The following is a 23,950-nucleotide window of genomic DNA, read 5'->3' as shown; positions in this document are numbered from 1 at the left end:
GAGAAAGCCCTCGCACAGAAACGAAGACCCAACACAGCCAAAAATAAATAAATTAATTAAAAAAAAAAAAAGTGAAGGGCTGAAGATATGCCATGACAACGTTAATCAAAAGAAAGTTGTGGTAGCTATATTAATTTCAGAGAAAGACTTCAGAGCAAGGAAAATTGTCAGAGACAAAGAGGGGCATTATATAAAAATAAAGGGTCAATTTCTCCAAGAAGACTCAGCAATCCTCAATGTATAGGCAACTAACAAAATAGTATCAAAGTACGTGAGACAAAAATTGATAGAACTACAAGAAGAAACAGACAAATCCACTCTTGGATTTGGAGAATTCAATACCCTTTTTTTAGTAATTGGTAGAATAAGTAGGCAGAAAGTCAGTAGGAATACAGTGACCTGAACAGCACCATCAATTAATCTGATTTAACTGACACTTATAGACTATTCTATTCAACAATGACAAAATATACACACCACTCAACTTCATGTGGAATATTTACCTAAATATACCACATTCTCAGCTGTAAAACTCATCTTAACAAATTAAAAAGAAAAGAAATCAGGAAAATTATGTTCTCAGACCACAATGGAATTAAAGTAGAAATAACAGAAATAGAGCTAGAAAATTCCAGAATACTTAGAAACTAAACAGCATACTTCTAGGATCAAAGAAGAAGTCTCAAGAGAAATCTAAAAATAACTTGGACTAAATTAAAATGAAAACACAGCTTAACAAAATTTATGGAATGCAGCATAAAAGTGCTTAGAGAGAAATGTGTAGCATTCAAATGTATATATCAGAAGAAAGATCTAAATCAATAATTTAAGCTTCCCTCTGAAGAAACTAGAGAAGAAGGAGACGTTTAAGCCTCATTCAAGCAGAAGACAGGAAATAATAAAAATTAGAGTAATAATCAATAAAATTGAAAACAGGAAAACATTAGGAAAAAAATCAATGAAACCAAAAGCTGATTTTTTTTTAATCAATAAAATTGATAAACTTCTAGCCAGGCTAACAAAGAAAAAAAGAGAAGACAGAAATTGCCAATATCAAAACAAAAGAGTGGTCATCGCTATTAATCCCACGAACATTAAAAAATAATAAAGAAATAATACTATGGACTACTCTATCCCTACAAATTTGATAAAAGATAAAATGGACAAATTCCTTAAAAGAAACAAACTGCCAAAACTCACACAGAGAGATAGATCATCTGAATAGGCCTATATCTATTAAAGGAATTGAATCAAATATTAATAGCTCTCCAAAAAAGAAAGTACCAGGCCCAGATGGTATCACTAGTGAATTCTACCAAACCATTTCAACTATAATCTCTTCCACAAAATATAAGCAGAAGCAACACCTCCTAAGCCATTCTATGAGGTCAGCATTACCCCACCCTCACCTCTTGGTGCCCTGCTTTTCCTGCCTGGAGGCCAAAGGTTGGTTGGACTTTGAGCTCCACTGGCTCGTCTTCCCATCTCTCAGGAGCAGGTGGGTAGCAGAGGCGGGATGTACTGTCACCCTCCAAGAGAAAGGGTGCTGGGCGCTAAGGACCCGCCAGACTGCACCGCTGCCAGTAGCAATGCCGCTGCCTTCTTGGGGCCCAGCCAGCGCCAGAAATAGCCCCAGCTTAGAGTTTTCACACACTTTAATATTGCTTCAATTTTTACCAACAATAATGGATCGATGACTGACAATAATATCTTCTCTTTTTAAAAGACAAATTTCCCTCCTTCTCTAACCAGATGTGTAATACATCCCAGAATAGAAAAAGCAACTGCTCCCTCCCTGCCTGTTTGCATTCATGCATGTTTAGCCCCATCTACTTTCAGTTCCTCTTATCGAGTGTTCAGAGGTACGGAGTTGACTCTCAGACTCAGGGCCACACAGATGGGCTCTGACAAAACTGGTCCCCCACTACCCAGAAACTAGAAAAAGGTTTTACAACAGTTGGGAGTTAGATTTGGATGTAAATTTGTCTGAAAAGACTCTTACCGACAGAGCTGTCTTTGGAGGTAGGGATCAAGGAGGTTATGGGGGAAATGAGAGGGCTCAGAGGGCACAATGAATCATCCAGCCTTGTAGCAAGCCCCAGAGGGACCAGGGAATTCCAACAGTGCCCACCCAGCTGCATGGCAGTTACAAGAAAAGAAGAAGGTGATGTGAGTCAGGGTGTCCTTAAGTTTCCACAGCAACGGCTAATCCACTGCAATTTTTGAAATCTTACTTCCTCACTGTTTATTGATTTGTCATCCATTCTGTTTATACCTATAGAACGAGGCTGGGAAGACAGAAATAATGAGTGTAGATGCCAGCCTTAGGAGAGATGCTGGACACAGGGGGCCAGGACTAACCTGCAGCTGAGGGGGGTACCTGCACTTGCCATCTTCTCCTTAGGCCATAGAGCTGGCCTAAGATCACTCTTGATTAGATTTTCACTGCCTCTGTCCTTTCCAGGAGCTCTGACAAGGAAGTTTGCCCATTGATGGATCCCTCGGGTGTGGCACCTAAAGGGTAAAAGGAAAGTGAAATAGCTGAACCGTTTGACGTGGCTGCACCACCACGCTGGTCTTCGCTCCGCCCACTCGCAGCCCCGGGGAGGAGGAGCGGGGCCATTTCCCAGCATCCAGGGAAGAGAGGGGACTACTCGTTCCCGCAAAGGAAAGAGGGCAGGAAAGTCTCTTGAACTCAAACAGATCAAATTTGTTTTGAGGTGACATGGCATAGTGGCGAGGGGGAGGAAGAAAATGCCACGTTTGCTCCTGCGTCTTGCCAAGGTGGCTGTGAGACGAAAAAAGAAAAAGCCAGACATTTCAGATCTTCTCTTAGGCCCATGGGCGGGCCAAGCACAGGACTGAGCCTGCACTGGACGAATTAGACCCAGTGTTCAGACACAGGACTGGAGAGAGCCGAAATGCTGGGGAAAATAGTCTTCAAATTTCTGGAAAGCAACCAGAGGCCAGAAAGAACCCTCCCAATTCCTACAACCAGAAGGAAGTGCTAAGTTTGGGCAGAGAAGCCTGATGTGCAAGTCTAAGTTTTCTTGAATATGTGGGCACTTTACAAATGTAGCCAGGAGTGCTTGGGAAAAAACTGAGCTCCAAATAGCCACTGAAATCTCAAAGAAAGTGACAGCCTTCTCATTAGATGAGGAAAGGTTTGGAACTGAGACTACCTACACCTTAAAGAATAATGTGGGCTTCCCTGGTGGTGCAGTGGTTGAGAAATCTGCCTGCCAGTGCAGGGGACACGGGTTCGAGCCCTGGTCTGGGAAGATCCCACATGCCGCGGAGCAACTGGGCCCGTGAGCCACAGCTGCTGAGCCTGCGCGTCTGGAGCCTGTGCTCCGCAACAAGAGAGGCCACGATAGTGAGAGGCCCGCGCACCGCGATGAAGAGCGGCCCCCGCTCTCCGCAACTAGAGAAAGCCCTCGCACAGAAATGAAGACCCAACACAGCCAAAAATAAATAAATTAATTAATTAATTAAAAAAAAATAATGTGATGATGCTAGCTAACAAGTGTGTTACATTTATGTTTGTACATAATTTTTTCACTTATACCCAGCCCTCATTTTGTAAAGGATTTGGAGCAACTTAGAAAAACACACTGCATCGGCATAAAGTTGAAAGATAAAGAAATGGGAGCAAAGCACAAATAAAATTAATAAACAAAACCAGAGGACTAGAAATCCAGGCAGGACAATGGGTCAAAGACAGAGATGAACAGGAGTCAAGGTATCTGTAGAATCCAAGGTCTTGGTCAGGGCCGTGGGCTAAAGCAGGTGAGAACTGGGAAGCCTCAAAGTAGTAAGTTTCCAAAGTATGTTCCACTGAATCTGCCTTCTTCTGGCTCATTATAGATGTGCTAGAAAATTTGCATAAATATGTGTGCCAAGTGTAGGGGACAAAAGATTTCTACCCCTCTGCCCTTGTCTGTTCTCTTTCCCCCAAAAAAGTGAACACAAATCTGGCTGGGACAGATTCCAAATTCCAGGACATGATGAGGCCAGTGGGCAGGGTTCGTGTGCCTACCAGCTGCGACACACACGTGGGACTGCCTGCCTCTCTCTCCCTCACGTTGGTGGGCAAAGAGGCTAGTAAGCTATGTCTCCGTTGGACACCACTGTTCCTGGCTTTTGGCCTCCGTTGGGCACAGTGTCCCCGACAAGGCCTGACACAGACTAGACCAGCTGACATAAATATGCCAGCTTCTTTGCTTATAAGCACAAGGCCTTTGGTGTTCCTCAGCTGATGGTGGTAAGACTAGGACTTACAGAGTATTCCTGTCAAATTTACAAGAAAATCTTACTTGGCAATATCCTGCGTTAGCCCAGATAACAATAGGAACTTTAGCTTCTGTTTTCCACTGTCTTTTTTTCTCTGTGTTCACTAGAGAATCATCCTCTCTGGGATAAGATCAGGGATGCCTGGACCAAGCCCACTGATGACCATCAGTTGGTCCCTGGCTCCTAATGGAGGGGGAGAATTGTCTCCTTTTTCTTCCATATGACCTGAGGGATGAGAAGATTCTGACCTGCCTCCTTGCTCTGTTCTCCCACCCAGATTTAGGTCAAGTAGGTGATAATCTCTGAAGGCAAGTCAGTGCTTTCTTTCCACCTGAAGAATTTCTTTCCACTTAGTTAAGTGCGCTGAGATCTGACACTTGGAATATAGGTGTGAATTGCAGGGTCCTGACCACAATCCAGTGCTATTAGTTAATTTGCTATTAACTCGCCGTAGTCTACCAAACTCCCATCTTTGAGCGCTAGTGGGCTGCTCACTACCAGGTCAGATAACCCATCCCAGATGGATCACATTTCTGTGAAGATCTGTTGCCCACAATTCACTCTCTGTTACCAACTTTTTAATCAGTTGGGATTTGGAGGTACAAGTAACCAAAACTGACTCGGACTAACTCAGACAGAAAATCAATTTCTTAGAAGTATATTGGGTAGCTCAAACAATTTATAAGAAGGCTGGAGGACTGAAATCAGAAAATAGGCAGACCAGGCAGAAAGGTCCGCAGCCCAGGTCATGGTATGTGGCCATCGATTTGACAAATGTGTCTTTTTCCATTCTGATTAAAAAGGAGGATCAGAAACCGTTTTCATTCTCGCTTGGCAGATAAGATTATTCATTTACAGTTTTGTCTTGTGTCTGGATCACCTGGACCTCTCAAAGAACATCACACGGATCGGTTATGTTGGTGACATCCTGGTGATCAGACATTATGATGAGCAAAAGAAGCCATACATCAAAAAGTGCGTGCCGTGTGTTTTCATTTATGTAAAACTTTAATACAGGCAAAACAAATCTGTAGTCATAGGAAAGTGATAGTCACAGATATCATAGACGTCATAGATCAGTGATTGCCTGATGCTGGGCTGGGGAGGAGGCTATCTGCAAAGGGCACAAGGGAACCTTCTGGGGTGATGGAAATGGTCTATATCTTAACTGTGGTTGTAATTATCGGGTTAGCCGAAAACTTCGTTTGGGTTTTTCCTTAAGATGTTTTGAAAAAACCTGAACGAACACTTTGGACAACCCAATACATTTGTTAAAACTCATCAACATGCACACTTAAGTTGAATGCATTTTATACTTCAATAAAATTGAGCTCTTGTCCGTGTAGGTTAGCCTTAGTTTCAAGGATTCTTGGACCCTAGAACTGTGTTTCCCATCTTTTTTTCTGAGGGATAGGACACCTTATAGGTGTCCTGGTGGGGGAACCCATGGATCGAATACATTTGAGAATCATTGATTTAAATAAAGTTAAACAGATTTCTACATTAAAGGGTTTCTCACAGACCGTACATGCCAACGCACATAAGAAATCTTTAATCGGATGTATAGAGGGGGCATTTCCTGCTTCTCCGCAGTGGCTGCCCTAGAGTCTTCTCCTGGCCCTGGCTCTGCCCTAGATCCAATTTCCACACACTTCCTGCTCCCAGCTGCCAGCCTGGCTCCGACACACTTTCTGCCTGGAGTTCTGCTGCCTGCCACTGCATGATTTCAGTTTATATTCAGGTTTCCTTTGATTTCAATTTTCTTTGGTAATAATTTTATCCTGACAAAGTACAGGCATTTCCGAGTCACCGCACCTCCCCTTTGTTTTTTAGTTTGTTTTTTTAAGTTTGATGATTTCTAGTAAATTTATTCAGTTGTGTAACAATCGCCATCACCACAATTCAGTTTAGGTTCATTTTCATCACCCCAAAAAGTACAGAAGGAGGACGAGTCCTGGGGAAATAAAAGTGGGTAAGGAGGCAAATAGACGGTGGATTCCCAGTTCCCGGGGACCCTGGGGCTGGACCCTATGCCTCCTCCCCTTTGTACCCACCTCCCCAGGATGGGCCCGATAGGCAGCAACCCCCGCCCCCGACCCCCAAATGCCCTGGGAAACTCACGAGCTTCCGGAGGTGGAGGGAGGCTGCAGGCACCGCGTGCGGCCTTGCCTTTAGCTCTGCGCGGTCTGCCCAGTTACTTTCACTTTCCTTTCCTCAGAAGCCTGGCCCTCACCGTGTGTGGCAAAGCACAGACTTCCTGTTTCGCCCACTGGTATCTCCCTGCCCTTCTCGCAGTCTCCCAGGAGCCATCCCCAGGCAGCCCCTGGACCCGGAAGGGGGCAGGAACAGATAGCAATCTCAGCATCCAGGTGGGTTTTCTTCTCGGCTGCTTTATTCACTTTTGGCGATTGGCTTTTACAGTTAATGTCCTGGCAGCAGCTGCGGTGTGAAACTCAACAGTTTAAACTGTGAGGCTCTTTCTTTGTTAAATAATGTTTTCCAAAGAGGTAGAGAGGGGATATGGGATTTAATAGGAGACTGTTAAAAAGAAGACGGATGAAGAGGGGGAGCAAACACACAGTTCAGTTCTTTTTTCCCTGAATTCTAGCCTGTTATTGTGGATGGAACTTGAGATTTGCTCTGTACCTTCCTTGTCCATGCAGAGTGATCCTGCACTCTGCCCCAAAGGGGCAACTCATTCATTGTTCATTGTACAAGTGACTAGAGGTAGTTGGGAAGCCAGTGGAAAAGAGAAAATAAGGAGAGTACATTTAATTTCCTCTAGAGTGTATTAACTTTTTAATATCTTTTCTTTAAGCACATTCATGATAATTTTCTTGAAATAAATTCCCAGAAGCGGAATTTAGGACTCAAGGGAATACATATTTTAGAGTTTTTGGTACTGATTACTAAGTTAACCTCCAGAAAGTTTGGACCTATTTACATCTTCACCAGGACTGTCTATGATTATTGCTATTATTTTTCTCTTGACCAATTTGATAGGCAAACGTTATTAAATTATTTTTGTTTGCACTGTTCCGACTACTAGTGAGTTACCATGCTTTTTACATATTCATTGTGCATTTGACTCAATTGCCTGTTTATGTCTTTTGCTTTGTTTTTCGTACTGAATGTTTGACTTTGCCTATTCATTTTTCAGACCCTTTTACATAATACAAACCTGAATGCTCATATATAAGACATGGTAAAATGCACTGGTGAGAAATGGGACTTTGGTCAGATGAGCTCTGCCTTGCCACCAAATACCTCAGGCTAGTTACCTAACCTCTCTGTGCTTCATGTTCATCCTTGGCAATCATAACAGATGAAGAATGAGGGCTGTGGAGGATGTTCTATTCTGAATGCTGTAGTATAATTAGTCATCCAGGGCCCCTTCCTCTTCTTAGCATGTGATCATTCTGGTGTTTTCTGACTCTGTGCTGATCTTTGCAATATCCTTCCCCTATGCAGATGGTAAACGGTGGATTCCTTTCCCATCTGTTCTCTATCTTCTAGGATTTCATCACAACTATAGACCCCCTATGGCATCTTCTCTTGTTTTCTAGTACTGTTGTGGATGATTGTTTTTTACAATGTATATTTTTTTCTGTTAACCTTAAGTATTTGGGAATGAGGAGAAAGAGACAGGGGTACTCAATCTGCCACTGGGATTAAATCCCTAGAAATAGTCATTAATTAACAGTTCAACTTTTTCTTCGACACAAAGTGAAGTTGGAAAAATGGGATCCATGTTTGTTTTGTTTTTAAAAAAATCTCTAGATGATCGAATTTTTTGTTAGTGACTCCCTTTTCTTGACAATTTGTCAAGAATATCATAGGTACATTTTCTTCCTATTATAACTTATCGATATTTTCTCATGGCCTACAAATGGTCAAATATTGTAATGTCGCATGGGCATGGAAAACACATGTCTGTTCTGAGATGTGAAATTGATACATAAAATAAAGCAGTCAAGTCACCTTTGCTAATCATGCCTTTCACATCCTTCATGTTCTTAGTTATGTCAGGCCTGTTTGTGTGTCAGAGATTGTAGGTGGTTTAATAAAGTTTCTAAATATTATCAGATTTCCATCTTCCTACTCGCTTTTGAGCGTTCCCTTTTGTGTGAGCATTGCTAGTGTATACTTAAACTGAGTCCCGGCAATCTTGGTTAACTCAGTTCAACGTAGCCACAGACCATAGTACTTAAGACTACACACCTGGAACCAGAAAATTGGAATTCGTCCCTCTCTACCACTTCCAAGTTTTGCAACTTAGGGCGAGTTATTAAACCTCTCTATGTCTCAGAGTCCTTGACAATATAAATAGGTGCAATCCAAACTGAAAGGGTTTTGTGAAGATCAGATAAGTTACTGCATGTGAAACTCTTAGTACACAGTCTGGCATGCAGGAAGCCACGGTAAATAGTAGCTCTATTTAGTACCAGCAGCCCCTTCGGGATTTCAGTGTCACATTGTTGGTCACTTTCAGCTTCTGTTGTTGCTGGGCATTGTCACTGCTTCCTATACCCATGAGTCTTTTTGGCAGATGTGGCTTTTCAGATTGCTAAGGGATGCCTTTGGGACCAGAATGCCTGACTCGAGATGCCTGTACAACACGGAGAGCAGCTCCCCTAACTCCTCAAAGTCTTTGCTTCTCTTTTTTTCTTGTGCATCTTCCGTAGGAGATTCACCATGACCAGGGCCTTGAAAGAGGCTCTTCTACAGCACTTTATACATCAGAAGCTGGAGATTGCTTATGCCATAAACAAGCCATTTCCCTTCTTCGAAGGCCTCCGAGACAACTTCTTCATCACCGAGCGCCTGTACCAGGTAAGTCACATTGACCGCTTTGCCATGGCAACCCAGCCCCCACCAAGAATGTCGGATCATTGAGGTCTCAAACCACAACACCCCAGGGCTTCTAGAATTTGGAAGTTCCAGACAAAAATGGTCATTACCAGGGAAAGAAGGTGTCCAGGGTAGGTGACCTCACACCAGATGGCTTAAAACAAGGAAATGTGTTCTCTCACTGTTCTGGAGGCTAGAAGTCCAAACTCAAGGTGTTGGCTGGGTTGATTCCTTCTCGAGACTCTGAGGGACAGTCCATTCCCTGACTTTTTCCTGTCTTCTGGTGGTACCAGCAATCTGTGGTAAACCTGGTTCACAGAAACATCACTTAACTCGCTGTTTCCATCTCTACACTGCCTTCTCCTCTCTGTGTCTTCTCCCTCTCTCTTCTCTTACAAGGACACTCGTCACTGTGATTTAGGGCCCACTGTAATCCAGGATGGTCTCATCTCAAGATCCTTAACTTAATTACATCTGCAAAGACCCTTTTTCCAAATAAGGTCACTGTCACAGGTTTCAAGCGGACATATCTTTGGATATGAGGAGGCACCATTCAACCCACTAAGGGTACCATCCCAACGCTTAAGAGCTTGTGACCCACAGTCCATTCTGATGTGAAGCAAGACAGGCAGTGGGAGATATGGCTATGTGGACAAAAATGGCACTCTTTTCATATAATTTTGGTTGTTTAAAGCATTTCCTGAGCCCCAAGCCCAGAAAAATGCTAGGACTGGTAGAACAATCTTCCCCCAGTCTTGGCCTGGTTGGATCCAACCCTTTTTCAGATCATAACTCAGATGTCACTCCTCAGAGAGGGTCCTTGGCCCACTCATCTAATTAAGACCCCCTCGTTATTCTTCCCCATAGCAATCCATGCTTTCCCTTCATAACACTGCTATCAATAGGAATTGAGTATTTTTTAAATTTGTGTTTATTATTTAACGCCCATCTTCTCCACCTGACAGTGCCCCTCCCCCAACACGGGTAGCACCATGTTGGTCTTATCTGTTGCTAGGTACCCTCGGATGAGCTCACAGAGCCTAGTCATTTCTCAATAAGTATTTTGTAGTTGATTCTCTCCTGCCGTGTTTCTCCTTTTGGCCAACCTCTCATCAGGAGGACTTCTCTGATTTCCCATGTAGGCCATTTCAAGTCCAAGAGAGGAGGAAAGAGAGAGCAGAGGCTAACAAGCAATCCACAGAATTGCCACTTGTGACCAACTCTTAGGTCCATCGCTGAAGAGTCCTGTCCAAAGCCTTGGAGAATTACACAGTAGCAGCCTTTGACTCCACTTTCCTTCCTTAACATTTCTCTCTTCCCTCAAATATACCTAAAATAAGGTTCACAAGAGCCTTATTTTCAAGAATGCTGAATTCCTGTGACTAACCATCCAAATATATATGAAGTTCCAAAAGTAAACATGTGGAACTGTGATTTCTCTATGTTAGAGAACTTGACTATTGACATTTTGCACAAAATTCCTTCTTAAGAGAGCAAAATCACTTTCTTAGAGCTTAGAAAACCACAAGTGTGTAATAAATCTCCATTCCATTTTATAATCATTTATAATAATCCTTTACTCTGCTTTTTAAGGAATCTCTGGAAGCCTGTAGAAATCTGGTCCCTTTATCCAGGGTCGTGTACAACATCCTCACTCAACTGGAGAATACGTTTAGTCTGTCATTTCTGGAGTTGTTGTTCAGCCGAATAAACCTGAGTGAATACCCCAACTTGATGACGACTCTCAAGAGCTTCAAAAGGGGTATGAGGCTTCTTGAATAACTTTGGGGCTATAGAAACATGATAGAAGTTGCTACACTAAAAGTTTGGGCTGGTTTTCTGCCTTGTGGAATATGCACTTGAACTGCCCACTTTCTCTTTGGGAAGAGATGGACCATTCTCTCTCACGAGTGTGGCAGGAAAAGCAGCCCCTGGTCCTGGTTCTTTAAGATGAATTTCTAGAGGACACAAACATTTCTGTCTTACCTGTTCTATGAGTTGGGGGGAAATTGTACAATTTAGCATACTGGACAGTCTCTAGGGAAGGGAATGCATAAAGTGACAGAGACCAAGTCTGGCAGAGGGACAAGGAGAGCTAGAGAGGAAGAGAAATGGATAGGGATGGATAATACTAAGTATCTTTTTTTTTGAAGTATGGTTGATATACAATGTTGTGTTAGTCTCAGGTGTACAGCAAAGTGACTCAGTTATATATATATATATATATATATATATTTTTATATATATATATATATATATTTATATTCTTTTTCAGATTCTTTTCCATTATAGATTATTATAAGATATTGACTATAGTTCCCTGTGCTACACAGTAGGTCCTTGTTGTTGTTTGTTTTGGTTTGGTTTGGTTTGGGGTTTTTGTTTGTTTGTTTGTTTGTTTGTTTTTTGAGTGCTTACTATGTGCCAGGCATTATCCCAAGCACTTTATATGATTATCTTATGTCATCTTTAAAACAATCCTATGAAGTCGTTATTATCCCCATATGACACATAAGGAAATTAAGGCTCAGAATAACTTTCCCAAAGTTACTTGTCTGTTAAGTGCAGAGCCAAGAGTCCTACTTGGGTCTCCTAATTCCAGGTTCCAAGATTATGATCACTATTTTAAACGAGGACAGCTGGAGGGCAGATTGTAAAGCTAGAGGAGGGAAGAAAGGTAGCTAAAGAGGAAGGAAGGGGAATTGTGGACATAGAGGTAGAAAGAGAGGGTATGAGAAAGAAGTAGAGAATGAAGTTCCTTGAGAAAGAGAAAGGGCTGCATAAGTAAAGGAGTATAAAAAGAGCAATGACATTGCTGGGAAGAAAGTAGCAAGAGTAAGAGGAGCAGGCAGTAAAATCACTTAGTTTAGTCAAAGTACGTGGTTCATTTATCTGAGAACAAGGGAAGGACCAGTAGATCACACTGAATTGTGACATTCTTATTAGTGGAGTCACCACTGTTGACAGCTCTTCATCTGGTCTTTAACATTTTCCCATTAAGAGGCTCCTCCTCAAAGGGAGAAATGATTCCTTGAGCTAAAGGAGCAGCAAAAGAGAAGAGTCCTCCCCGAGGCAGGCACAGCTGCACGTGGGCCTGAGCTCTTGGCAGGATCAGGGCAGTGCTGGGAGAAATATGTGCTCAAAGGCCAGGCTAAGTAAACCTAAGAGTCAGAGGGACCCACACACTGATAGGTACCTCCAACCCACCCCACACCCCCTGCCTGGCTGAGCTCAAGCATCTTTCTGGATCCAACTCTGTGATTTTGTTCTGGGACCCTCTCCAAAATCTGGCCTTACTTTCCTTTTTTTGTTCACTGGTTGAGGCAACTTTACTTCTGAAATAAATAGAGTAGAATCATAAAAGAAACCCGACCCTGGCCTTGCAGGGGAACGGCATGCAGAAAGCCCAGGGCCTGGGGTATTGGGGATGGGAGAGAAGTTTGGTGTGGCCAGATCACAGGGTGCAAGGCAAGAAAGCATGGAAACGGAGTCTGCAGAAATGAGCAGAAACCAGAATATAGAGGTCCTAATACACTGTGCGAAGGAATTTATATTGTCTCTTATTTGCTCCAGGGAGATGTGAGATATTTATTTCTTAAAACAAGGATGACATTTAACATTATAGCATTGTACGTAATTGTCTAAATTCTGAAGCCAAAACTAAAGAAAATAAATCCCTGGGTACGAAGTCAATCTCAACTTCACGTGTGAAACCACTTTGGTATGAGATCAGAGGTGAGAAGCAGTTGTTATAGCACTAAATGTTCAAATCAAAGAAAGAAAATCTAAAGGGGCCACAAATGGACGAAGGTGATGATGATTCAGTTCTACGCACCTGTGAGAGAGTGAAAGACTCCACGCCCTTGTCCTACTGAACGTCAAGTATAAAGCAATCCCCATCTCCAGATAATTCCGAGGTACTAATGTGTGATCCTTCGCCAATCCCAGTTGTCATTTCCAACGGAGGGTGGAGCAGAATCACAACGATTCCTCTCGAAGCCGCAGCCAACCCAGCAGGAAGGAGCTCCCCCTGGGCACTGCTGCCGCTGCCCTCCTGCCAACACCCCCCACTGAGCCTCCCGCCCTGCTCACCCAGTGTCAGCGAGCCCGGAGCACCTGCCCAGCCCAGCGCTGAGATCCTGCACGAGCAGCCCAGCCCTGCTGGCCTCACCGTGGCTCTCCCCAGAATCATCCAGGAAGGAAGGCTCACTCCAGGTGAGAAACAGACCCTGTCCAACACCTGTGCAGCCCCAGCCTAGGGTGCCTGTGGCCCTAGAACCTCAGGGTCCTGTCTTTTTGATCTACTCCTTCCCACGCACGCACCACCATACACAACTCTTTCCAAGAAGGGTGGTGGGCACTGCCAGGGGCCTGGGTAAGCCCCAGAGCCCAGAACACCTGCTTCTCACCCCTAGAAGAGCCCAACCCTCTGCCCTTTGGCCCTTGGTACTCTGCCCGCCCCTGACATTTTTTCCACTCTCCTCCCTGACACCCTGTCCCTGTAACCTGTGATTTTTCTTCTTGTCTTCAATGACCAATGACAACTTGACATCCCAAATAAGTGATGAAAATTCACAAGAGATGCCCAAGCTACCCTGTCCCTGTTCAGGCAGTGTTGCTTGGGGCCGACTTGCCCAGCTCAAGGTGGCTGTGAAGGGATGACACACACCTACAAGCCAAGAGGGCTGTGGCAGGAGCCCCAGGAAAAAGAACTGGGAGTGACAAGGAAAAAAACGAGAGGGGGCCGACGCACAAACACGGCTCAGGACCTCTTGTCAGGGATACCACCACAGCCACTCAGATGCTGTCACGTCCAAGAGCCCTGTCAAACCAACACTCAAAACACACTGTTCTGAACTGAAAAGTAACTTGTGCAACACACCCACCCTCAGTGCTTACCGACTGCTCACCCTCTGATTACAGGGACCTTTCAGTTTCAACCATATTCATTTTTATATGGTTTGGAGGTTATTGAAATTATTAGAAAAGATGATAAAATGTTTAAAGGTTGCTGGACCTGATTAGCTTCAAAAATTGTGTCATTTATCTCCCCCAACCATCAGGATAAAGGACTTTGATTACATTAAATGTAACTGTGGAATATTATTGGCCGCTGTCAAAAATGGTATCATGGGTTCTGAGCTCTCCAGTACCGAGAGTAAAGGGCCCTGTTTGGTCCAGATGTTTTCTCCACCCATCTAAAAAATACCATCCAAATAAGGTTAGCATAACCCCAAAGCCAATAACAATGGAAGAGTCCATCTTCTAGATTTTCAAAGGAAAAAAAAAAGTGTCTGCGTTATTAAATTAGTAAGTGACTGATTGAAATGAAACGATTGGGGAATTCCCTGGCAGTCCAGTGGTTAAGACTTGGCGCTTCCACTGCAATGGGCCCAGGTTCGATCCCTTTTTGGGGAACTAAGATTCCGCAAGCCACACAACACAGCCAAAAAAGAAAAAGAAAGAAAGAAAGGAAATAATTGTTCCCTGGCCTCCTCTCCCCCACCCTCGAGGGGCCTCGGTGTTTGGTTGGCCCATCATTTTTACCTGCTGGAATAGATCGTTCTTGTTCCTCCCACTTCTGGTTCCTGCTCTTGGGTCCTCGGATCTGAAATTCCTTTTCTCCCTCTGCTCAGTGTCCAGTGACAACCTGATCCCCCAAATAAAAGATAAAGAAGACACTCAAGAGATGTCCTGCGCTCCATCAGGCCCCGTGCCAGGTAATCTTGATTTGGACAACTTAGGCTCACCTTAGCTTTCGCATCTCCCACGAGGAGAAGCCATTTGGATCATCCAGGCACAGGCTTCTCCTCTCCGCTCTCCATCACCAACTTGGCCCAGAACCTGCTGCTCAGCCCGTCCTCAGGAGCTTGGGAAGGGAGAGAGAGTCCCTGGGGAGGGCGAGGGAGACAGGTCTGGGAAAGGTGGACCAGGAGACGGCACTGAGGGCGAGGGACAGGAGCCCCATTAGTACTTGCCCAGCTGAAGCCAAATCCAGCCTCTATACCCAGACATCGAATTATATCTCGGAGACAGAGTTTTGGGTGAAGCAGAAAAGAATAGTTTTATTGCTTTGCCAGGCAAAGGGGGCCACAGCAGGTTAGTGCCCTCAAAACTGTGTGTCCCAACTCGGAGGGGGTGGTGAGAAGTTTCATAGTAATAGTTCAAAGGGGGCGTGATCAGCTCGTGGACCTTCTTCTGATTGGTTGGTGGTGAGGTAAGTGGGAGTCAGCATCATCAACCTTCTGGCTTCAACCGGTCTGGGGTCTACGTGCTTGTGGGCAACATCCCGTTAACTTCTTCCACCTGGTGGGGGTTTCAGTATCTGCAAAACAGCTCAAAGCTACTCTTATGCGTGTCCCTTGACGGGGAGCCAGGACCCTGCCCCAAGGCTGCACTATTGTTTCTTTCACCCGGTCCTCCCTTGTCTCTACATCCCCTCCCTTCCCTAATTAGCATCTGTTTGAACCTGCTGGTTGGAACTCAGGGAAGGTCATGGAGGCTGAATGAAGCCTATTTCCTATAATCAAGAAATGGGGGACACAGAAAGGCTTTTGTGCCCAGGAGCCCCACAGTGTCCTGCTCAGTATCATGACCTGGACTCCAAACACCACTAAGGGGTCTGCAAAGGGAGAACATTCATCTGCCAGGAGGCAATGTGGTGGGAACCCTGGGGAAAGGACAAGGGGCTGAGTCATGGCAGGACTATTAGACTCAGCCACTCTCTGAGGCCACTTCAAGAAGGTAAAGGTCCAAACTGCTGCATCAAAATGCAAAGCAAACAAAAACACTGAATTGGTGCTCCAGACACGGATGGTCCTCCTTCCCAGCCCTCACCCTGACTGGGGGAACTTTCACATTCAACCCTCGTCATTTTTACATCATTTGGATTTTTAAGATATTTAAATAATTTGAAGTGAAACAAATCATTTTTAAAGTCTAACGACTGCTTGCTAGCTGCCTCAGTTAGCTATTCCTATGTAAGATGGAATTTGAGACAGATCTCACAGCCTTGTGTAAACAAGGAAGTGACTGCCTTTTGTGAGATGGGTCTTTATCTGTCATGGCTTCAAGTCCTTCTGTCTTTCTTCGTGCAGCAAAAGCTAGAGGGACTTTGTATATTCTTGCTGCTAGCAAGTGCTGGCAAGTACAAGCTGACCCCTGCTTTCTTCGACAGCAAATAGGTGGAAATACATAGGGCACTTAACCTCCTTCACTATTTCTCAAGATGAAATAATCAGAGATACAGCAGTTTAGAAAGATCACATCACAGACATCTGAGCAATAGCATGTACTTTTCATATGGCAAAAGCATTCATCCTCATTGTGGCCGTCAGAATTCAAGACCACCACGCACACTAGCTGCTGAGAGCCTTTGTACTTCTCTTCCACTGAGAAAGGGAAACCTTTCTAAAGGGCTCAAACTGAGCCCTCCTCTGCGAAGCGGTTGTTCCCTGGTTCACTGTGATAATCACACAGGTAGCAGTAATCACAAGTTGATCAAACCAAGGCAGAGCCAGGGAACCCTGGCGAGTCCCAGACCTGTGCTGTAGGTGCTCTCCACCCTCTGGCTCTCCCACCAATCTCCCTCAGCACTTTCTCGTCAGCCTGTGCTGAGTTCTAAAGTGAATTATATATTTTTTGTCAGTGATAAGAGACGATGCTCCTGAACCAAGTGACCCAAAGGAGCTCCAGGAGGCATCCAGGGCACCTCCCAGCAAGAAAGGTAAGGATTGCCTTTCTCCTGAAGATCTCAGGAGGGTGAATTTGGAGCTGCATCTTATCATAAGCACCCACTAGGTGATTATAGTCATCATGCCTAATACAGTTTGTTTCCCATTCACTGCGTCTTCCTCTAAGGCCTTCATGAAAATTATAGGGAAACGAGAAGGCATTTAGGGCCATTGAAATATGCACCCATCGGAATTGTTTGTTCTGAAATCATCGAGGTCTCCCACACACACAACTTCCTATAGGGTTAGTCGCACTTCCCTCGTTAACTGAAAGTTGGTTCCCCAAGAGGACTCTGCTTCCTCTTAAGACATGGCTGCATATTTTCTGCTACCCCTCACCCCGTGGCTGAAGGCAGGTTTGATGCCACCCCTTGCTACACACTGGCCCACCTGGCCCCTTGCTCCCCATCCCCTCCTTTGAGGCTTAGCCATTCAAGTGAAATGCTCACTCCCTTTTCATCACTATCATCTGTTGACTTCCCCACTGCTCCCTGGAAGAACTCAAGGCTGACTTAGAGTCTTTCTGTCACTTCAAGTCCGGCCATCATCCTGGACATCTTCAAGGTACATGTGGATAACAGACCCATCCAATATTCTGACCTCTCAAATCCTTCTTCTGCTTATTTCCAGTGACCTTTTCTCCCCACCCATTCTTGCCCTCCCGAACCCAAAGGTGATCCACAGGCCTTTTCATCATTTAAACCTGGCTCAACTTCCCAACAGTTAATTTGAGATTTCCTTTTTTTTGACACTTAATGCTTGAAATTTGCTCCTTCTATAACTATTGCTCAACTTCTGATCTCTCCTTCTCAGCCCAATCTATAAAAATGAATTCAAAAATATCCCTCCCTGATTTCTTCCTTACAATTTGTTTCCTCTGCAGCTGTCCTTCAGTCTTATTTGGGTGACCAGTCCACTGGCCTTTCTCTTCTCCAATCCATCATCTGCATTTCTTTCATGACCCTTGTTACCAGTTCAGAGTTGAAGATCCATCGTTTCAGTGACCTTCTGCTATCTTCACCTGCCTTGCCTCTCTGTCTTTTCCTAGAACTCTCTGGCAGATGTTCGAGGAAACTATTGTCTGCTTCCCGCACACTTCCCGCATTTGAAATCAGGCACTGCTGGGGAGAGGCACACAGCTGAGCAGTGCGTACCCACTGTGTCTTCATGATTCCAGCACAAATGATCCCTCCACACGGCGTCACAGCTCCACTTCCTGTGACAATCCTTTCAAACCTTGAGCAATTTTTTTCAAACCTCTGATGCCTCACTGCCTCCTTTTTTGCATAACAGATGACCTTTCCTCCTGTTTCATAGAAAAAATCAGATGGGAGTTCCGTCACTTCCTGCTCCCACCCTGCAAACCCCAACTGCATCTTTCCTCTCCTTTCCAGTTTCTTCTTTTTCTCCAAGGCAATCCTTCCACCTCTTCTGACAGTATCCATGGTGCCTTCTCTTCCCCAAGAATTCAGCATCTCCCTCTCACAAGGACATTCATTCAGCCAATGCCCAAGCCTATCACAGTTCATAACAGGAACTTTCTCTTGATCCTCATCTCACTTCAGCAGCCTCCATAGCTCTCCCCTCCGTTTCACAACCAAACTTCTAGAAATGAGTTACCTAAACTTATTGTCTCCATTTCTTCACTTCTCTCTCTCCTCTGCCACTTTAGAATTTCAGCATCACCTAAGGTCGCCAATGGCCTCCTGGCCACTGTGGTTTGAGGACCCAAAGTTAAAGCTAAAAATTGTTGACATATGAGGTTAGTAGATCAATGTTTGTAGCTAATAAAAGATGATCTGTATCTTTTCTTTTTAGGAAAGAAGAGAAAAAGAAATATCTGGTTAACCTCAAAGAAGAGACGCCAGAAGAAAAGCCTCCCGAGAGGTAAGATGAGAGCACCAGAGGGGGCTGGAGGCTAGAGACAGTTCACCCTTGTCGGCCAAGATATGGGAGGTGGGATTTTATTCTAAAGGCAATGGGGAGCCACTGAAGAGATCTAATCAGTGAAGTGACATGATCCAATTTTAAATGGCGAGACCAATATTGGTGTTACATAAAGAATGAATTGGAAATAGAAAAAAATGGAAAGAGGGCAACCCCTTGGGGGGGGGGGCAGGTGCCATGGGAGTTGATAGTAGCCTGGTTTCAGATCTGGCAGCGGAGATAGAAGAAGAGGGTCTACTCAAGATTAGTTGAAGGTAGAGTTGATAAGACTTGGTAAATTGGAAGCTGAGGATGAGAGAGAGAAATCAAGCCTTGCTCTTCAATTTCTGGCTTAAGTGGCTGGGTGAATGGTGATGCCGTTGCTGAGAAAGGATGCAAATATATATTGGGAGGAAATTTTTAGAATTCAATTTTTGACCTGCTCGTTTCTACATTTGTGCTAACCTTCTATGCACGTGTGCCAGGTATGTGCTTTGTCAAGTACTGTGAGGCTCTGAGATATTACCCCCTCTTTCAGAGTGATGTTCTTCATATATATGAATATTGCAGAAACACAAAGCACCTGGGTCAGGGAAAAGAATTCTTTATTGATGTTCACAACCAGCTCAACACGGCAGCATTTTTCCCCCACACGCAGACCCACAGGCTCGAGAAGAGAGCTGATGAAATCTTTCTGTGTGAGTGGCAGATTATACCCTATAGACACAGGAGAAAGAATGATGGATTTTCTGCCCTGTTTACATACAGGACAAGGACAGCCATGCTCTCCTCCTGAAAAGAGAAAAAATTTTTTTTGCTGCTTTGCGATAAGACTGAAAAGATCCAGGTCCTCACCCTAATTTGGGAGAATTTAAATGCTTCTTTCCAAGAGGCAGAGAAACCCCAGGTGTCTCCAGCTTTTACTAAAGATGTCTCCAAGTTCTGGGCTTCATCCCCCTTGACATGTAAATACCTAGGGATAGAGTGCTGCAGTATCCCTGGTACTTTGGCACTTAACCTAGGAACCTAGCCCTGGCTGTAACCCTTTGGCCATGTCAGGAGATGAGAAGTTTTATTACCTTTTGGGATTAAACAGCAATTAACTAGCTACAGATTTATTTTCTATGGTATATGAAAAGTGAAATAATTCTAGAGGAAGTGAAAGCAAACATCCCCTATCTTTATACTGTATACACTTTTGTGTCTCAGGAGGCTCGGGCTTTTTACAGAAGCACTGAGAAATCAAGGAAACTTAATTTCCCCACAGCATGCCAATTTGGCACACTCAATAAAAAATCTGGTCCAAAGATACAAATATAAAATTCATTGGCAGAATAAAGGGAGAAGAGAAGCCTAACGCTAACACCCAGCCCCCCTCACCTCCTGACATTGCAAATCCTGTAGGTCCCAGCCTCACTCCCCATTGCAGGGCCCCTGCCTCTCAATTCTTCGATACCTTGCACTTTCCCTACTAGAGGCACCCAGGGGCCCCTGGATCTCTCCTGTCTCCTGTATCACACACAGGCCCTAGGGAACCTGGAAAAGTGCTTTACAAGACTCCTCCTCTGCTGCAACAGACCATCTGGCCATGTTTACTTGGAAGTGGCACTTTCTGGCAGCAGGGGTCTCAAGCCAGGAAACAGGAAATCAGCCCCAGTGCTCTGGGATTCCCCCAAATTTATCTGATTGATTTCAAAAGGTTGCACAGAGAGCGAGAGCAGATGGTGAGTCGGGGGGCGGGGGAGGGGGAAAGAAAGGTGTACACAAGAAAAAATATATAATTACAGAGAAATCGCAGGAGAAAAGTGAGGCACAGGGGTATAGAGATCTCAAAGTGAGGGGGCTGGAAGTGTGAGAAGGAGGTCACTGTTGGGGGAGGAGGAGGGCCACTCGGACCCTGATGAAAACTACTCACAGATCACTGTTTGGCCAGGGGCAGCCTTACCTGGGCATGGAACCGAAAAGACGCTCCAAGTGGCCGAGCAGGTGACTCACAGGGAGGACGACTCAACCAGGAACACAAAGGTCACGACAAGAGCAAAAAAGAGAAGGACAGAATGTGCCCAAATGCCTGCACCAGAGGGTAAGGCTGGTGATGGAATTTGTCATCTGAATGCTCAGCGTGGGAGGGTCTCTCCTGCAGCCCACAATCAACCAATTACCTATTACCATAAATAACATATTTTTATGAAAAATAAATATATTTTTCAAATAAAAAAATTAGGTGAGTGGTATCATTGTACATTTTTGCAAATCTCTTTAATGTCTACCTTAATCAAAGATGGCTGGATTCTTCAAAAAAAAAAAAAAACATTTTTTCACTCTCTTTTCCATGTGCTTCCTTAATATTTTTGTATATATCTTCATTGTTTTATATTGAAAGCTGAGAGGGAACATTTTTAATAGCATCAATCTATATCTTGTTAACAATTGCTTTCTATTTTTAAAGGTTCTTTTGAAATTTTTTTCTTTTTTTTAATTGCATTATGTTTGATGTACAGTATTATGTTAATTTCAGGTACACTATATAGTGGTTTGACATTTGCATATACCGTGAAATGATTACCACAATAAGTCTAGTAAGAATCTGTCCCCATACAAAGTTATTACAATATAATTGACCTTATTTCTTATGCTGGATATTATATCCCCATAGCTTATTTATTTTATAACTGGATGTTTGTTTCGGGTTGGCCAAAAAGTTTGTTCAGGTATTTCCTTAACATCTTACAGGAAACCCGAACAAACTTTTTGGCCAGCCCAATACCTCTTAATCTCCTTTACCTATTCCCCGCTCCCCCACCTCTACCATCAAGGACAGCTGGGCTCTTATCCCTGCTTCTGTATTCAGTCAGTTGTGATTTGTTGCTTTGGTTGAAGCATAGGAAGAAAATCCAGCCTCACACAGATCTGTAGCTGAAAAAGGTGGAGTATTTCAACAGTCTTTTGAGATATCTGTGGATATTCACTTTTGATACTACACCAAAACTCAACAAGGGATAGTTTCTTAAAGGTTAGGTGTAACATAGAGTCTGAGACCATATACTCTGTTGTAATAAAATGTCTTATGCTATCTTGTGTTTTGAGTGGATCTTCTACTCATGCCAGATTTTATAATATCATAAACAATTAGAAAATTTTGGTTCACTTAATTTTACAGTGAGCTTGCAACTCAAACAATCACTTGAGTATTAGTCTTGAGACAACATGGTACTTCAAGATGCAGCAAACTGCTTTACATGTTCTACCCAGTTTTTTACATATGCTATTAAAAAGATGTGTCCTTAAGGGTAGAAATTTAATTAAATTAATAATTTTAACTGTTTCATCAAGAACATTCTTAAATGAAACTGGCTTTTTTTTTCCATGTTGAGTAAGTGGTAGTGAAGAATGCAATGCCACCTTCTAAGGTTTGGGGACATTGCTTTGATTTGTACTGAGGCACCAGCGTTTTTCCCTGCCTTGGCTCTTGCTTCATCTGTGCAAAAGTCAACATAGCAAAAAAAGGCAAAGAACATCTAATTATAAAAACAATTCTGACCTTGAAGATCTCCTGAAAGTGTTGCCGGGACTCCCCGAAACCTCTGGTCCAGGGGCTCAGATGACTGCCCCCCACTGGACATTCCATTAGTGGAGGGACCACTGCTGACCAGCCTTGCTCTGCTCCTCGCCTGAGTGGCAGACAGGACCAGCGGTAGAATTATTCTCAGGAGGTAGTCGCAGGGTCTCATCAGGACCGGAACCTCCAGCCTTCAGCCCCAGAGTGTGCAAGGTCCTTCCTGGGTCTCTGGGAGATTCTGCAGGGACTTTCCAGAGGGCATTTACTGAGATATAAGATGAATGTTGCTTCTTTTTTCAGAGGTCAGTGATGGCACTTCAGAGATGAATGAAGGAAAGAGACCCCAGGAGCCACCCAGCACACCACCAAGACTCACCCACGGTAAAGGTGAGGGATTGCAAGTCTCTCAGTATGGTCATCAGGAGCCCAAACTTAGAGCTGTTTTACTCTGAGTCAGAGTTTCTCAGCCATTTTTTCATTATCACTGCTCCAGGGAGCCCATTTAGATATTTTTTTCTAATCATGAACCCTACCCCCCAGGATATTTCAATACCACAAGTATACTATATATCCATTTCTGTACTGGATATATTTATTTGTGCTTTATACGTAAAAAGAGTAAGTTTTTTTCACCCCCAAGAACCAATTCTGGGGCAACTTACCACTGCCAAGTATTCATGCTCTAAGTATATTCATGGTACTTTATTGCAGTGCCAAGCCATCCAGGTTTTTCCTAAGATCCCAATCTCCATGTTTCTCACATGACCTTTCTGTGAAAATTGAAATGAGAACAGCTGATCATAAACACAAATGTAATACTATGACTGAGCCCGAGCTTCTGACATTGTTGTGGGCAAACGCTGGACAAATGGTGCACGTTAATTCACTCCTCACCGTGGCTACTGTTACTCACATTGTTACTGTTATCCTCGGAGGGAAAAGAAAAGCAGAGCATTCTTCTGTTTGCTGGTAATTCAGTCACTGTGTCACATCTTCACAGAACTCCCACAGAACAAATGTGACTTTCAAATGACAAATATCTCATTATTGTCAGAAAGAATGAATTACATTTGACCATATTAAAATACAAACTATCATTTTTAACAAGTTTTTCCTGCATTACACTGACTCATACAATGTATATTTCTAATTTTATCCTGAATAATATATTTTATTTTTACAACCACCTTTGGAGAAAGTTGAATGATTTATTCAAATTTGAGATGTAAAGGATTAATGGGTTTTCCCAAGATCCTGTGGATAAAGGCTGGCTGGCACAGGACTAGCATCTTGGTTCCTAGAACCTTCTTCAGAAGCCATCATTCTCCTTTATAATGAAAGGTATAGAATTAATACTGTCAAAGCTTTACCAACTCAGTATTGTCTGAAATGCATGTGGTCACAAAACGTAAAGATTTCTTATTTAAAAATCACTTTCTTTCTCATACCTTCTAGATCCCATGGATAAGGGAGGCAAACTGCCTTTGGTAAAATCTCCTGGGGAAAAACGTAAGTGTAAAGAACTTATTTGGTCTCTATTAGAGTGGGTTTGATATTATTTTTATTGGTTTTTATGCCCTTCGGGCTA

At 43.7% G+C, this 23,950-nt stretch overlaps 2 protein-coding genes across 11 annotated transcripts in view; one reads left to right on the top strand and one right to left on the bottom strand.

Annotated features, from left to right (window-relative positions):
* The window catches only part of SP140 (SP140 nuclear body protein), a 77,720-nt gene extending 71,170 nt beyond the window's left edge, over nucleotides 1-6,550 (bottom strand). For 8 of the 9 annotated variants that reach the window (XM_057550716.1, XM_057550720.1, XM_057550717.1 and 5 more), the window contains exons 1-2: nucleotides 6,415-6,550; nucleotides 2,362-2,514 (exon numbers count right to left, since the gene is read on the bottom strand). In XM_057550716.1, coding sequence (XP_057406699.1) covers nucleotides 2,362-2,393 — 32 coding nt within the window. In that variant the 5' untranslated portion in view covers nucleotides 2,394-2,514; nucleotides 6,415-6,550. The remainder of the gene's footprint in view (nucleotides 1-2,361; nucleotides 2,515-6,414) is intronic. The other variant, XM_057550719.1, reaches the window with a different exon arrangement.
* The window catches only part of SP110 (SP110 nuclear body protein), a 42,408-nt gene continuing 24,988 nt past the window's right edge, over nucleotides 6,531-23,950 (top strand). For both annotated transcript variants that reach the window (XM_057550714.1, XM_057550715.1), the window contains exons 1-10: nucleotides 6,531-6,662; nucleotides 8,979-9,126; nucleotides 10,738-10,906; nucleotides 13,093-13,359; nucleotides 14,781-14,864; nucleotides 16,793-16,870; nucleotides 18,696-18,764; nucleotides 20,737-20,886; nucleotides 22,663-22,749; nucleotides 23,818-23,871. In XM_057550714.1, coding sequence (XP_057406697.1) covers nucleotides 8,989-9,126; nucleotides 10,738-10,906; nucleotides 13,093-13,359; nucleotides 14,781-14,864; nucleotides 16,793-16,870; nucleotides 18,696-18,764; nucleotides 20,737-20,886; nucleotides 22,663-22,749; nucleotides 23,818-23,871 — 1,096 coding nt within the window. In that variant the 5' untranslated portion in view covers nucleotides 6,531-6,662; nucleotides 8,979-8,988. The remainder of the gene's footprint in view (nucleotides 6,663-8,978; nucleotides 9,127-10,737; nucleotides 10,907-13,092; nucleotides 13,360-14,780; nucleotides 14,865-16,792; nucleotides 16,871-18,695; nucleotides 18,765-20,736; nucleotides 20,887-22,662; nucleotides 22,750-23,817; nucleotides 23,872-23,950) is intronic.

Source organism: Balaenoptera acutorostrata, chromosome 8, assembly GCF_949987535.1.
Source record: "Balaenoptera acutorostrata chromosome 8, mBalAcu1.1, whole genome shotgun sequence".
In the NCBI taxonomy this organism is placed as follows: Eukaryota; Metazoa; Chordata; class Mammalia; order Artiodactyla; family Balaenopteridae; genus Balaenoptera; species Balaenoptera acutorostrata.
This window is presented reverse-complemented; position numbering and strand designations above follow the sequence as displayed.